Here is a 14,211-nt window from a genome sequence, read left to right as displayed (position 1 = left end):
TATATTTGGTTGTTCAACACCTGCTTTAGCAAACTCCTTAGGTTGTTCAGGTTTTGAGAATCCTGTGGATGGTGTGTGCACACTTGGTCAGCCACTAACCCGCCTCTGCCATGGTCACTTACAAAAGAAATAAGTATTAAATCAGTTTTAATTCGTGTTACCTTTTCAGTTTGGATCACTTTTCCCCCAAAAAACTGATGTTACCGCTTAGTCGGCAGAGCATTGGCACAAACCTTGTATATATATATATGCTGATGGTTATTATGGGTTAAATAAAGCATCAGTTCAGAGAGAAAGTTCACGTCTTGCCGCTTTTTTTGTCCAGATGATAAGGCTAAAAGTTGTTTTAAAGAAGCCAGAGCAGTGATACAGAACACTTGCGGTTATCAGTGTGCATTATCACTTTTTAAAGCACACCCAGCAGTCAATCGGAATCGAGAATTCACACAGACCATGGTGTAATGCTGATTGAACACCGTTAAAAAGGAAAAAGTTAGTGCCAGCTAGTCACATGACCTGCTTCCTCTTTGCCCAGCAGTCTAGAAAACCAGCAATGAGTGTTTTTGTCCAACAAAGAGAGAATCTGTGGAAATGAACTCGGGCCTGTTTGACTCTACAGAGAGAGGCTTCTTTTTATGTGGTAAAGATATCATTATGAGGTGTCATGTTTGGATGGAGGGCGCTAACATGTCAATAAGCTCATTCAGCAGTCCCGTGGAGGTTGAAAGCACTCTGCAGTTTAATTAAAAGCTGCCCCATGGGCCCCCGCCACACAGAGAGCCGCTTTCATTATGTTCTTTGTTGGCTCCTATTGTCTCGTATCTCCTGCTTTCACCATCACAGCCAACTACTTCCTTTGCCCAACACCTGAAAATCCTGACTATTCGGTCCATTCTTTGCCCCCTTTCTTCAGTTTTCCTTTTCTCCTGTTTCATATATTTATATATAAATGTAAAAAAAATAAAGGAATATTGATATGTTTGAGACTAGGAGTTGATCAGAGTCCTGAGGTACTGTGGACTGTGTTTGGAGGTTTTTCTGAGGGAATTCATTTGTCTTCAGAGAATCTTATAAAAACCATTTAGGCCTGTGAATTATTTTTATTGCTTCAGGCCTAAACTGATAGAAACAATCAACTATTCCTGACTTATTTGAGTCATTTTCCTGGTATTAAATTTGGTCTAAAGGACAGAATTTAGAATTCCCCTGATCTGAATTACATTTAATATCCTATTGGTCATCAGTTCCATGATAAATATTTACAAATGCATTGATTTATGCTCAAGAAATTGCAGTTTTTTAAAGTGCCTGGCCTGCGTTCTTCATTAGCTGCGTTTCCGTTAAACAAATGTGCAAAACTGTATCGAAAATCTGGAAATGAAAAAAAACAATATTTCAGTCAGACAACTCTTGCAGTAAGAAATATTTATTTGACATTTTTCCACATTCTTTAAGTTGGCATTCACATATTTTCGTTTGGCATAAGGCTCCGTTCAATTTCATAAAACTTCCATAAAATTCCATAAAATTTCCATAAAACTTTTCGGGTAACAAAACCCCCCTTTACGGAGCCCACAGGTGGAAGCCAGGGAGGAGGGTGGGGCGAAGAATGAGCGCTGAAGGTAAGAAAGAATGAACAACTGCGCACCTGGCTTAAATAGGACGCTGAGCAGGTGAGTTAATTAACTGAACCGCCCTAGAGTATTTACCTGTAAAACACTGCAGCGAGTATCTGCCCGAAATACGATAAATCGTCATTTCAGTCAGACAACTCTTGCAGTAAGAAATATTTATTTGACATTTTTCCACATTCTTTAAGTTGTCATTCACATATTTTCGTTTGGCATAAGGCTCCGTTCAATTTCATAAAACTTCCATAAAATTCCATAAAATTTCCATAAAACTTTTAGGGTAACAAAACCCCCAACACTAAAATCATCCAGAAGAAGAGAAAATGTGAATGTATAATCAGTGTGTAATAAAATGGGGTGTGTTTTCGGCAGCATTCCATTTTCATTTCATTTCCCAGTATGACTGCTATGTGTGACCCGGCACCATTGACCGTTTGGGCCGCCCCCGTTCGAGTACAGCGCCACGAAGGGAACATGCTATCTAGTGGATCTGCTATGTGTGACCCGGCACCATTGACCGTTTGGGCCGCCCCCGTTCGAGTACAGCGCCACGAAGGGAACATGCTAACTAGTGGATCTACTATGTGTGACCCGGCACCATTGACCGTTGGGCCGCCCCCGTTCGAGTACAGCGCCACGAAGGGAACATGCTATCTAGTGGATTTGCTATGTGTGACCCGGCACCATTGACCGTTGGGCCGCCCCCGTTCGAGTACAGCGCCACGAAGGGGACATGCTATCTAGTGGATCTGCTATGTGTGACCAGGCACCATTGACCGTTGGGCCGCCCCGTTCGAGTACAGCGCCACAAAGGGGACATGCTATCTAGTGGATCTGCTATGTGTGACCCGGCACCATTGACGGTAGGGTCGCTCCCGTTCGTGGAGACCACTAGAGGAACATACTATCTGAAAGAGAGAGGGAAAGAAATAAAAGGAGAGCCAACATAAAATTACTTATACCTGATCTTAGAACGTAAGCTCACTTCCGCAAAACGCTGTGCAGAACTATAATTTATACCGCCAAACAACCCGTATGATACACCCCCAACACTAAAATCATCCAGAAGAAGAGAAAATGTGAATGTAAAATCAGTGTGTAATAAAATGGGGTGTGTTTTCGGCAGGATTCCATTTTCATTTCATTTCCCAGTATGACTGCTATGTGTGACCCGGCACCATTGACCGTTTGGGCCGCCCCCTTCTTTCCATTTCTTTTATCCGAGTTCAGCGCTACGAAGGGGACATACTATCTAATGGATCTGCTATGTGTGACCCGGCACCTTTGACCATTGGGCCGCCCCCTTCTTTTTATTTCTTCCATTCGAGTTCAGTGCCACGAAGGGGACACACTATCTAATGGATCTGCTATGTGTGACCCGGCACCTTTGACCGTAGGGCCGCCCCCATTCGAGTACAGCGCCTCGAAGGGGACACACTATCTGGTGGATCTGCTATGTGTGACCCGGCACCTTTGACCGTTGGGCCGCCCCCATTCGAGTACAGCGCCTCGAAGGGGACACACTATCTAGTGGAACTGCTATGTGTGACCCGGCACCTTTGACCGTTAGGCCGCCCCCGTTCGAGTACAGCGCCTCAAAGGGGACACACTATCTAGTGGAACTGCTATGTGTGACCCGGCACCTTTGACCGTTGGGCCGCCCCCGTTCGAGTACAGCGCCTCGAAGGGGACACACTATCTAGTGGAACTGCCATGTGTGACCCGGCACCTTTGACCGTTGGGCCGCTCCCGTTCGTGAACCACTAGGGGAACATACTATCTGCAAGAGAGAGAGAGAGAGAGCCAAACAAAGGAAACGAAACAAAACAAAGCAGGGAGCCAACATAAGAATCACTCATACCTAATTTTTTAAGAACATAAATCCACATCCGCAAAACGCTGTGCAGAACTATAATTTGAACCGCCAAGAACAACCCTTATGAAGACACTACCTAACATCCAATCCAAGCTTCCAAAAGCATGCTAAACATGCTTAAGTACATCCATTATTCGTAGCTTCCATCAAATACTAAGAACGAGCTTAACAGCTATAAATGTTATTTCATTTGGTATACTATTTAACGAGCTTAATCCAACGACAGGACTACGAACGAGCTTAACTGCCATAATGTTTCCCCATTTGGCATACCATAATACGAGCTCAGAACATCCATTTATTCGAAGATTTCCATCTAAGTATCAAGAACAACCTCAACGCCATATGTCCGAAGCTTAATTGGGCGAAGAATGAGCGCTGAAGGTAAGAAAGAATGATAAACTGCGCACCTGGCTTAAATAGGACGCTGAGCAGGTGAGTTAATTAACTGAACCGCCCTAGAGTATTTACCTGTAAAACACTGCAGCGAGTATCTGCCCAAAATACGATAAATCGTCATTTCATAATTATACAGTTTCCAGTAAATCCTAAATATGTGAATAAACAAAAAACTAAATAAAGCCATAAGTCATTCAGAAACACGGGTGTGACCAATACTTAGATTGACAGCAGATCCATTCACATTTTTGCCACGGCGCTAGTGCTCATCATCATCTATCAAATGTGACGTTGGCGTCTTCTTCAGGCCCTGGAGCGGCAAGCTCCTTACACGTGGGAGGGGCTACGGATGAAGCCGTTTTGGGAAATGGTGGTTGGGGATTTTCCAGAGGAGCTGTGGATCCAACAATTCCACATGACACGCTCAACTTCTGATGAGCTGTGACGCTGTGGGACCTCTGGTGGCGCCCGCTGTGCAGAGTACAAGGCCGCCAGTTCCTACCAAGAAGGGCATCGCCATCCGATTGTTGGTCACATGACTCATTGTTTTCGCAAAAGTGTTTCCATTGCAGTTTTATGACATATTTCAATTTCGGAATGCTTTAAAAACCACCTCCTCCAAGCGCAAAAACATTTTTTCCGTTAAATACGAATTTCTTTTAAATGTTTGTGTTTCCATTAGGCGAATTTACTTTCATAAATTTATAGTGGATGGAAATGCAGCTCTTTGTTACTTGTACTTAAACATGATGAAGAGGTGAATGAATTTAAACCACAACATTGAACTGCACAGAAGTTGGTAGTATTCTATATATAAATATATATATATATATATATATATATATATATATATATATATATATATATATATATATATATATATATATATATATATATATATATATATACACAAGTAGTATTCTTGGTTCCATTTTTTCAGAAGGTTCTTTCAAATGAACTTCATGTGAGTGTGCAGGCTGCAGATGTCATAGAAATCTGTTTGTACATGATAATTGATTGGTTTCATTAAAGACGCGCTGCAGGAGGGACTTTTCATCATCCGTCCCGAGGACAGTTTGACACTTTTTCCTTCCCCCATCCGTCTCATTTTGATCTTTAAAAAGCAGTGAAATAGACTCTTTATGGTGAGAATGGAGACTGTATATTCATTATTTACATGTCGTTGACCTTCATCCCCCCCTCCTTTTGTTTTTCTAGCAACTGTTGAGGGAGATGCAGCAGATGGCCAGCCGGCCTTTTGCCACCATCAATGTGGCTTTAGAGACGGACGAAGAGCCGCCTGACCTGATCGGAGGAAACGTCAAGGTGAGCACAACCTTTTCTCAAAGAAATCTCCGCAGACCCCCCGAGACGGACCTTTTGTGTGGGCTGACGGGACGGCAGGCAGCAGAACTTTATCCATCACTGCCACTGCTGCTCATCTTCTCTCAAGCCAGAGCTTTGTATTCTGCCTCCTGGCTTTAGTTTGAGAACGGTCTGCTGAGCTGATAGATATTTTTCTCCACTTTTCTGCTCGGTGTCATTTGTAGTCCAATTTATTTCCGTATATTTTAAAATCCACATTCAATTGTGGAGTCTTATTGACACGGACCCCATCTCAAATGCATTTTCTCTGAATATAACAGTAGTTTACTTCTAAGTTGGTCAATACTTTTTTCCTTAAAACACGCAGAAAAACCAGAAAAACCTCTGGTAACAGGAGCAGAATGAAAGGAGTCCCTGAAAAATACCGCCTTCTGATTGGCTGTACACACCAGATCCAGGAAATCAGCAGCAATACCTGCAAACATGAATTAGTCAATTACATCACAGTAAAGTTTGGGTTTTTCACTAAATCAATGAAATGTCTTTTTCACCTCACTGTTTATCCAGTCAGCATGGTCGATCACGTGTTGATGAACTGATTCAAATCCATTTTAGAGGTATTTACGGGTGACCTGACTTGTGAGTGACATCAGTAATGAATAAAGAATGCAATGTGAGTCAAAGCTGTTCAAATATAAACAAAGCTGCTGTACAGTGTTCCCTCGGGATATCACGGTTCATCTTCAGTCGTCATGTTATCTTCACCCAGCTAGCTTCATTGGCTGGGTGAAGGACTGCCACACTAAAATCCAGTGTATTTGGGGAAGACCCTTAAGGCCCGTACACACCGGGACGAATATTCGCCAGGCGTTATTCGTTAGAATTTTTTGCCACGTTTTTTGTGTTCACACCCAGGCGATTTTCGCTGACGATGAGCCGAGCGAACATGCAATTTCATTCCCTGACATTAGATGGCGCTTAATGTAAAACAGAAATACTCCTGTTCACAAGGTGGCGCTGCGCAACTTTACGCTTCTTAAAGTCGCTTTTCCCTCAGAAGAAGAGAGCAAGTATTTACGCGCTTGTCAGAATCATACAAAGAAAACATGAATATTTCAAGCACCAGTTGCTCCAACTGGTGCTTGGTTCGGGGATATTTTAGAATGTCCGTCATTATTTCTTCGCGGTTGTGTAGATGCAACTCGGCGTCTATCTTCTTCGCTGGTATGTGTGCTCAGCAAGGCAGTTTTGTGTTTGAGCGCCCCCAAGTTGTGTTTTACTGTAACTTCAGAAGCTCCAGACACGTGAGCAAAAGCGCCGTTTTCATTGGTCGAATAGATTTCGATGCGACGCATCGAAAAAAAAAACGAACCCGAGGCGTTTTTTAAAAAGTGACGCTTTGACGCGTGGCGTTTTTTCGCGTCGGTGTGCACGCTCTCATTGGTGCCCTTTGTTTAGTCCAGAGGCGTTAAACGCCGGTGAAAATCGCGTGCGAAATTCGTCCCGGTGCGTACGGGCCTTTAGTCCTGCTGCCCATCTGGGTCTTCCTGTGCCGTGAAAATACAGGGTTGTGTTCGTAAAAGGTCTCTGCCAAACCTCCTGTGGCGACCCCTGACAGGAAAAGCCAAAAAGTGAACAACAACGGTGCAGTGCGTTCTGCGTCCTTGTTGGCTGTAGACCCTGTTTATCAATCTCCTGTACAGAATGCATTCAGTTTGCCAAATTTATATCAATCTTTAATCCTGGACTCATTTTTCTATGAAGGTTTGAACTTAAAGAGTTTAAAGGGCCTTTAATATGTGTTGGATCCACCTAGATCCTGCTTTTCTTCCAGTGTAAATAAACTATGTCTACATATATGATCATATATGACCTTCAGCACACTAAAGAAAAGATTTTTTTAATGAAAGTTGAGTTATTTATGCAGCTCGTTTTCCAACGAAGTGAGACTACCCGATCTCTGAGGCTCCGCCTTTCGCTCATTTGTGGGTGCCACCCATGTCATGACATCATCCTAGAGTTGGCCTCGGCAGCGTGTCTGCGTTTCTCTTTTGCAAAGATGGTTGTGCATATAGAATGAAAGCGTTCAGCCGATCACAGCTAGATCCACTGAAAAAGTGGGCGTGTGTGTTAGCCTGGGGGGCGGAGCTGGCAGCACAGACTCTTCCTGGAAGGGGCGGTTCCTCACTTTGTGACATCACAATGTGAGGGCCCACTCATTTTCGCTCAGAGAGCAGGTTTTTAGAGGAATACTCTAACACTTAAAAAAAAAATTAAATATTGCTTGATAAAGGCCCTTTAAACAAAAGAGAAAAATGTGAAAATCATCATGTCTGTTTGTGTATAGAGTTCGTTTGAGGAATTTACATCTACATTCTACTTGTGGATTTGACCTTATTGCAGGATATTTTTGAAAAAAGAACCCGTCATAAACGAGCTAACACTATAGTCGTAGCACTTACTGTGCTTTAATGAAAATGAGTATAGTCCCTCAGAATGCTCTGACGGTATAAATATCCAGAATGAAAAAGAGCAGCGCATCAAAAACCTAACTTAAAAAGCAGCAGTTCAGTTAATAGAAGTGGTTTCAGTTCTGCCTTCTGGGGACCAACAATTATTGTTTTTTACTCCAATAAAAAATGAGAAATGTAAATGTGTTTAAGAAGATGATGTTCACAATCAAGTAGGAAATAAAGTGTGGGATGAAACATGAAGGTCAAGCTAAAAGGCTGTGATGGTGCAGATGACTTTACTGACAGAAGATGAAGACAGTAAAACAGATTTAGCTGCAGATCCGGAGCACAGAGGCTGCAGTAAAGAGGCTTTACACCTAAGAGTTGTGCAGAGTTATAGGAATAGGTTTGAGGATTAAAGGCGTGCGCAGCCGCCGGCAGCCGTACCTGTGACTGTGCTCGGCGTGATGAATGGCCTCTGAATGCAGATGCCGTGCAGAATTATAGGGCTATTTGGGTGAGCTGGCTCCAGGGCCCCGGCTATGACAGGGTCCATGCATCTCTGAGGACTCTGCTCACGAGCACAAGGTTACTGTCCCAGCAAAGGCTGCAGGGCCGCTCAGGAAGATCAGCAGCCAGTCCAATCTGTTACTCAACACACACTTGCTTTTTTTACATCCATGCTCGGCCTGCTTCCACTCGTTTTTCTTTCCCTGTGCATTTGCGGGTTCCAGTTTCTGCTTTTCCTGTTGTTTCGCCTCTGTTCGACCCTTCTGCTGTGGGAAGCGTTACCCCCCCTGACTCTGTCCTTGCTAAATGCTCAGACCCGTTTTTGGATCCTGTAGGTGAGCTCTGTTTGATCCGCCCAGCTCTGCCTTCTGTCTGCAGAGGCCCACACACAATCTGACGGCCTTCAGACCTTTATGGAGTTTTCTTTCCACATTTTTTTCCCATCATTGAACTAATCATTCCCAAAATGGTGTTGCAGCTTGTAGAGAATTCACATGCTGACCTTAAACGCAGGATTCAGACGCATCAGCGTTTGTTCACAGGTGGAGCAGAGAATCCACGGCCGGCAGGCGCTTTCATGATTCTGCTGTGCTCGGGTTTGCTCCTCCTTTCTTCATCACCTCGTTTTTCAGTTTGCTTTTTTCTTTGTTTTACCGCTCAGTGCCGTTTGCTCTCCTCGTTCTTGCCTGGCGTTGTATTTTTTCTTTTTATGGTTCTTCACTCATTTTTCTTTGGGGATTTTTCTGCTTATCTTGTTTTTTCTTCCCACGTTCTCCTGAATGCACCACATTTCCTTTTTGGATGTTTTTCTTTTTCTTTCCTTTATCTCTTTTATCTCTGCTCTTGTTGTCATTCCTCCTGTCAAACATCCTTATTTGGTGTTCTCCTGTAATTTACTAGCCTATTCACTGATCTTATTATCTGTCTGTGCTTTTTTTGTTGGGCCTTATCTGCTGCTTCTCTCAGTGTTTTCTGTCGTGTTCTGTTTGTGCGTTTGTGCACAAGATGCAGCTTGCTGTTGAATTGCGCCACCTTCTCCGGCTCTCCATCTTTGCATTACTTTTTCTCCTCCGGTCCCCCTTTGTTCCATTCTTCCCGGCCTGCTCTCCACCTCTCCATCAGAGTAGGAGCAGCCCAGGAGCAAAGATCCAATTTAGATCTTCCTCCTCGGCCCTCTCCGCCTTCACCTGCTCAGACTGTTGGAGCACACTGTCCTATCTTATCCCGGCTCAGACGGCAAATTCTGCACAGGCTCTGTCCCTTGTTTCTCTTCTGTTTTTTATCAGAGAGCTGCAGTTTTGCCTTGAGAGCTAAAATCTATGTGGATACGATGCTGGGTACCACACACAGGGCAAAAGACATGATTAAAGTTGTTTATAGTCTCAATGGGAAGTCCAAACTGGCTCTGCTGATGAGATAAACCCAGTTGGTTCCTGCCGAAGGGTCCTGCAGCACCTGCATCCGGAGCAGATTATTACCTGCTGATCTGCTCGTATTCGTGTGAGGCGAGTAAATGAAGGACATAGAGTTATGTGTCCAGTTGCATTTTATATCTTCAAAACTGAATGGCGTCAGTTAAAGCTGTTCTCTCACTTCTGGTAAGTCTTTTCTTTGACAGTGACACCAATGACCCCACAATCTCGTCTTCTATCATGGTTGCAGGCTGCTTCATACTGTAAGTGTTTTCTTGTGTTTCTGCAGCGTCACTCGTTCGCCCGGTGAGGAGAATTCAGGAATTGTTTTTATAGATGAAGTTATTGTTGGATGCTCGCTTGACTCAGTTTTCATGAATAATTTCTGCTTCAACCAACAAGCAGAAAGGTGCTGGAAGATGAAGTGGAGCTATTCTTATTTGTTTACTGAGGATGTTTTGCATTCTGTAAGGCAGGAACATTGTATCCTCTTCATTTAAAGAGGTGCATCTACTGAAAATTAAGCAGCGCTGCTTATGGCAGCCATACTGTGTAGTTTTCTTAAATTCACATAATTCTAGTTCATTCATAATGTCAAGTTAGCCTTTGCGTAGTTTGACTTTCTGACCCCACTCTGAAATTGAAGCTGATTCAAAGGCCCGCTCTGATCATCTTTTAATCGGTTTTCAAAGGTTTCCCAGTGGTATTTTAATTAAAACGATGCCGTTTTTAGCCAAATCCAAAAACCTGCGCCGTTTTCTAGGACATAGTTTCTGCAGAACAACAGGAGTTCAGTAGTTGTGGGAGGAATTGCTGCGAGGTAAGCCCACCCCCACGTCCTTTCACCGTCTGTATGCACTCTCTCTCGTTGGTCTACTGCCCCTCCCACCCCAAAGCTAACATAGGCGGTGCATCAAAATGGCGAGCACTATGAGAGTTATCCATCCGTACAGATTAGATCCAGATTCCAGTTTAGACAAGGGAAACAACGACGTTCATTGATCTATTGGTCTGACAGTGGATGCATCAGAATGGGGCGGAGCCGGGAGACTGTGGCCCCGCCTCTAGTGTATTTTTTACATCACAAACTATCTCCTTCTCAGACAGAATGTTTTTGTCTGTTCCTGATTCATAGCAATTTGAATAAAGAAAAACTCAGAAATGCTATTTTAATCTTAAATTCTTTAATTTTTGTCTTCCATCATGAGAAAAATACTACAAGGAACATGTTACATCACTAAAAACACCATTTCCATTGGAGTGGGTTTTTAAGTTCTTCTAACCTGAGAAATATCCAGTAAAATAAAACTCCTAAAGTTTTACTGTGTAACAGTAGAATAAACATTTATTTTACTTCAACCAACCAATTTTGTTAAAATAAAATATGTCATTACTTTTGTCATTTTGTGTATTTTGTGACGTTTCTGTTTATTTATTTATTTTTGTCATCTAACTGAGAGGAAGCCAACAATGTCGTGAGGTTTGAAAAAAGCCAAACAGGAAGCTGGTCCTGTTGAACGGATGGAGCTTTGAGCTGTATGGAGTCTGAAACGTCTGATGGGATTTGGGAATGAAGACCCCCACCCCCACCCCGTTCTTACATGCTTCAGTGTTCCTGGACATCAAAAGAGTTTTCACTTGCAGTACATTTACTGATTATTATAAAGCAAGCGCCATGCCTGGAAAGTGCTTTTATGGCTACGTTCACACTGCAGGCTGAAACGACCCAATTCCGAATTTTTTGCCCCTAAGGGGCCCAATTCCGATCTTTTCATGACAGTCTGAATGACACAGATCCGATCTTTTCAATTGCGACCCAGGCCACTTGGGTTTGCCGTCCTGATTCCGAATTGTAGCCGTTCTTTTCAATTGCGACCGCCGTCTGACCGGCCAGGCGACTTGATTCCGAACCGTACGTCATCGACACGCAACAAACGTCATCATTTTGCGTTGAAGTAGGCGGGAACGAGAACGTAAACATTAACCATGGCGGACGATGCTGCTGAGATCAGTCAGTGGAAGGGAAGCGAGGTCACTGATTGGATTAATATTTGGGGTAATCGCTCTTTTCAGGCCAAACTCCAGGGCTCTGATCGCAACTGGGCGGTTTTTGAAAAAAATTCCAGATAAATGGCAGAGCGTGGTGTAGAACCTTTCCCGCGATGACTTTTTTTTCTTTCTCCCCTTCCGACCGTGCTCAGAAGCGCAGGCGAGGCGATCCTCCTCCTCCTCCCTGTTCTGATCCTTATATTCTCCAGAACGGGTTAATAAAGAGTCCATAGCATTTATTCTGGGGGAAACCTTCTTTTATTACCGTCCTCCGTAACACACAACATGAATGCGCGCACACACTGCCCCCCCCCCCCCTATTCTCTATCGCGGCACGCGCTTGCACACACACACACGCGGGCGCGCGGCCCCAACACATGCACATTTCCTTTCCACAACAGTGGGTACAGACGATGTCGACTCCATTGCCTTCTTAAAATGAGAAGATTGTAATTGTGCTGCTCTTTCGTGAAAATAAATTTAATATTACAAAAAGAGCTCCGCTTTTGACAACACTGTTGTTGACATCCATTGTTAACGTTTGCTCCTCAAACAGCAAGTGACGTCGTTCACCGTTGAGTATTCTTCTGGCTTCTGCGCATGCGGGTCTCGTTTGGGTCGTGTCACGGTCACACTGGAGATCGCCTGGGTGTTCACACCCAGGCGATTTTCGCTGACGATAAGCCGAGGGAACATGCAATTTCATTCCATGACGTTAGATGGCGCTTAATGTAAACAGAAATACTCCTGTACACAAGGTGGCGCTGCGCAACTTTACGCTTCTTAAAGTCGCTTTTCACTCAGAAGAAGAAAGCAAGTATTTACGCGCTAGTCAGAATCATACAAAGAAAACATGAATATTTCCAGCATCAGTAGCTCCAGCTCCAGTTCCAGCGATGAAGAAATTATTGTTCTGTTGAATGATGAAAGACATCGATTTTGGGTACATCCCATAGTTACGAGAAGAGAAGAACATGGGGATTTTTATGGAATGGTACAAGAGCTGAAAATGTATCATGAGCGTTTGCGGGGATATTTTAGAATGTCGGTCATTATTTCTTCGCGGCAGTGTAGATGCTACTTGGCGTCTATCTTCTTCGTTGGTATGTGTGCTCAGAAAGGCAGTTTTGTGTTTGAGCGCCCCCAAGTTGTGTTTTACTGTAACTTCAGAAGCTCCAGACACGTGTGCAAAAGCGGCATTCTCATTGGTCGTATAGTTTTTGACGCGGCGCGTCAAACCAAAAAAACGAACCTGAGGCATTTTTTAAAAGATGACGCTTTTACGCGTGGCGTTTTTCGCGTCGGTGTGCACACTCACATTGGTGCCCTTTGTGTAGTCACGAGGTCTTGGACCTTCCGGGTCTTTCTCTGGGAATCTGGTATCAAGTCCTCTGTTGGGATGGAGGTTCTCAGGGTCCTTCTTCATTGGGGTCGGGTACTCACATCTTCCCTTTAAACATTCAGGAGAAATATGGTACAATTTTGTAAAAACCTGAACACACCTGCTGGCTCACTTCAGCTCCAGATGTTTGTGTGCAAACACACCTGGCGTTTAAAATATGTACAGTACAGACCAAAAGTTTGGACACACCTCATTGAAAGAGTTATCTTTATTTTCATGACTATGAAAATTGTAGATTGAAGTAAACAACATAGAGGTGGTTCATGAGTATAAATACCTTGGTGTATTGATTGATGAATCCCTCACTTTCAAACCTCATGTGGAGAATCTTGTCAAGAAACTGAGACTAAAATTGGGTTTTTATTTTCGAAATAAGCTGTGTTTTTCGTTTGAAGTAAAGAAGCGACTTGTAGCTGCGACTTTCCTCTCTGTGCTGGATTATGGAGACCTGTTTTACATGAATGCTTCAGCTCAATGTCTTTGAATGATTGACACGGTTTATCATTCTTCTCTGAGGTTCATCACTAACTGTAAAGCAATGACACATCACTGTGAGTTGTATTCTCGAGTGGGTTGGCCTGCCCTGGCCATACGGAGGAGGATTCATTGGTACACTTTCATTTATAAGGCACTGCTTGGACTACTTGCCGACCTACATCTGTTCCTTACTGTCACAGAGGAGCGCTGATTCTTATTCTCTTCGTTCACGTGATCATGTGTTGCTCTCTGTTCCATTTGCTCGCACAGAACTGGGCAAAAAGGCTTTTTTCCACTCTGCACCTTATGCATGGAACATGTTGCAGAAGGACTGGAAGTTGACAGAGTTGATTTCCTTGAATGCTTTTAAAGTTAAACTGAGAGGTCTCGAGGCTGACTCCTTAACATGCACTTGTTTTTTATAATCGGTTTGTAACTTCCTGTTATTTTGCTCTTTGTAATTGTGTAACTGTATTTTAGTTGCTGCTGCCGCTTGGCCAGGACTCCCTTGAAAAAGAGGTTTTTAATCTCAACGGGACTTTCCTGGTTAAATAAAGGTTAAATAAAATAAAATAAAATAGATTCACACTTAAGGCATCAAAATTTTGAATTGATACGTGGAATTATATACATAACAAAAAAGTGCCAAACAACTGAAAATATGTCACATTTTTGT

At 43.3% G+C, this 14,211-nt stretch overlaps 1 protein-coding gene across 3 annotated transcripts in view; it reads left to right on the top strand.

Moving 5' to 3' along the window:
* atrn (attractin) overlaps positions 1-14,211 on the top strand; it is a 145,311-nt gene that overhangs the window by 114,332 nt on the left and 16,768 nt on the right. For all 3 annotated transcript variants that reach the window (XM_023951773.2, XM_023951772.2, XM_023951771.2), the window contains exon 27: positions 5,125-5,232. In XM_023951773.2, the coding sequence (XP_023807541.1) occupies positions 5,125-5,232 (108 nt within the window). The remainder of the gene's footprint in view (positions 1-5,124; positions 5,233-14,211) is intronic.

Source organism: Oryzias latipes, chromosome 22 (assembly GCF_053564925.1).
Source record: "Oryzias latipes strain Hd-rR chromosome 22, Olatipes_Hd-rR_3.1".
Classification (NCBI taxonomy): Eukaryota; Metazoa; Chordata; class Actinopteri; order Beloniformes; family Adrianichthyidae; genus Oryzias; species Oryzias latipes.
Note: the sequence above shows the minus strand (reverse complement) of the source record. Positions and strands in the feature narration are given on the sequence as shown.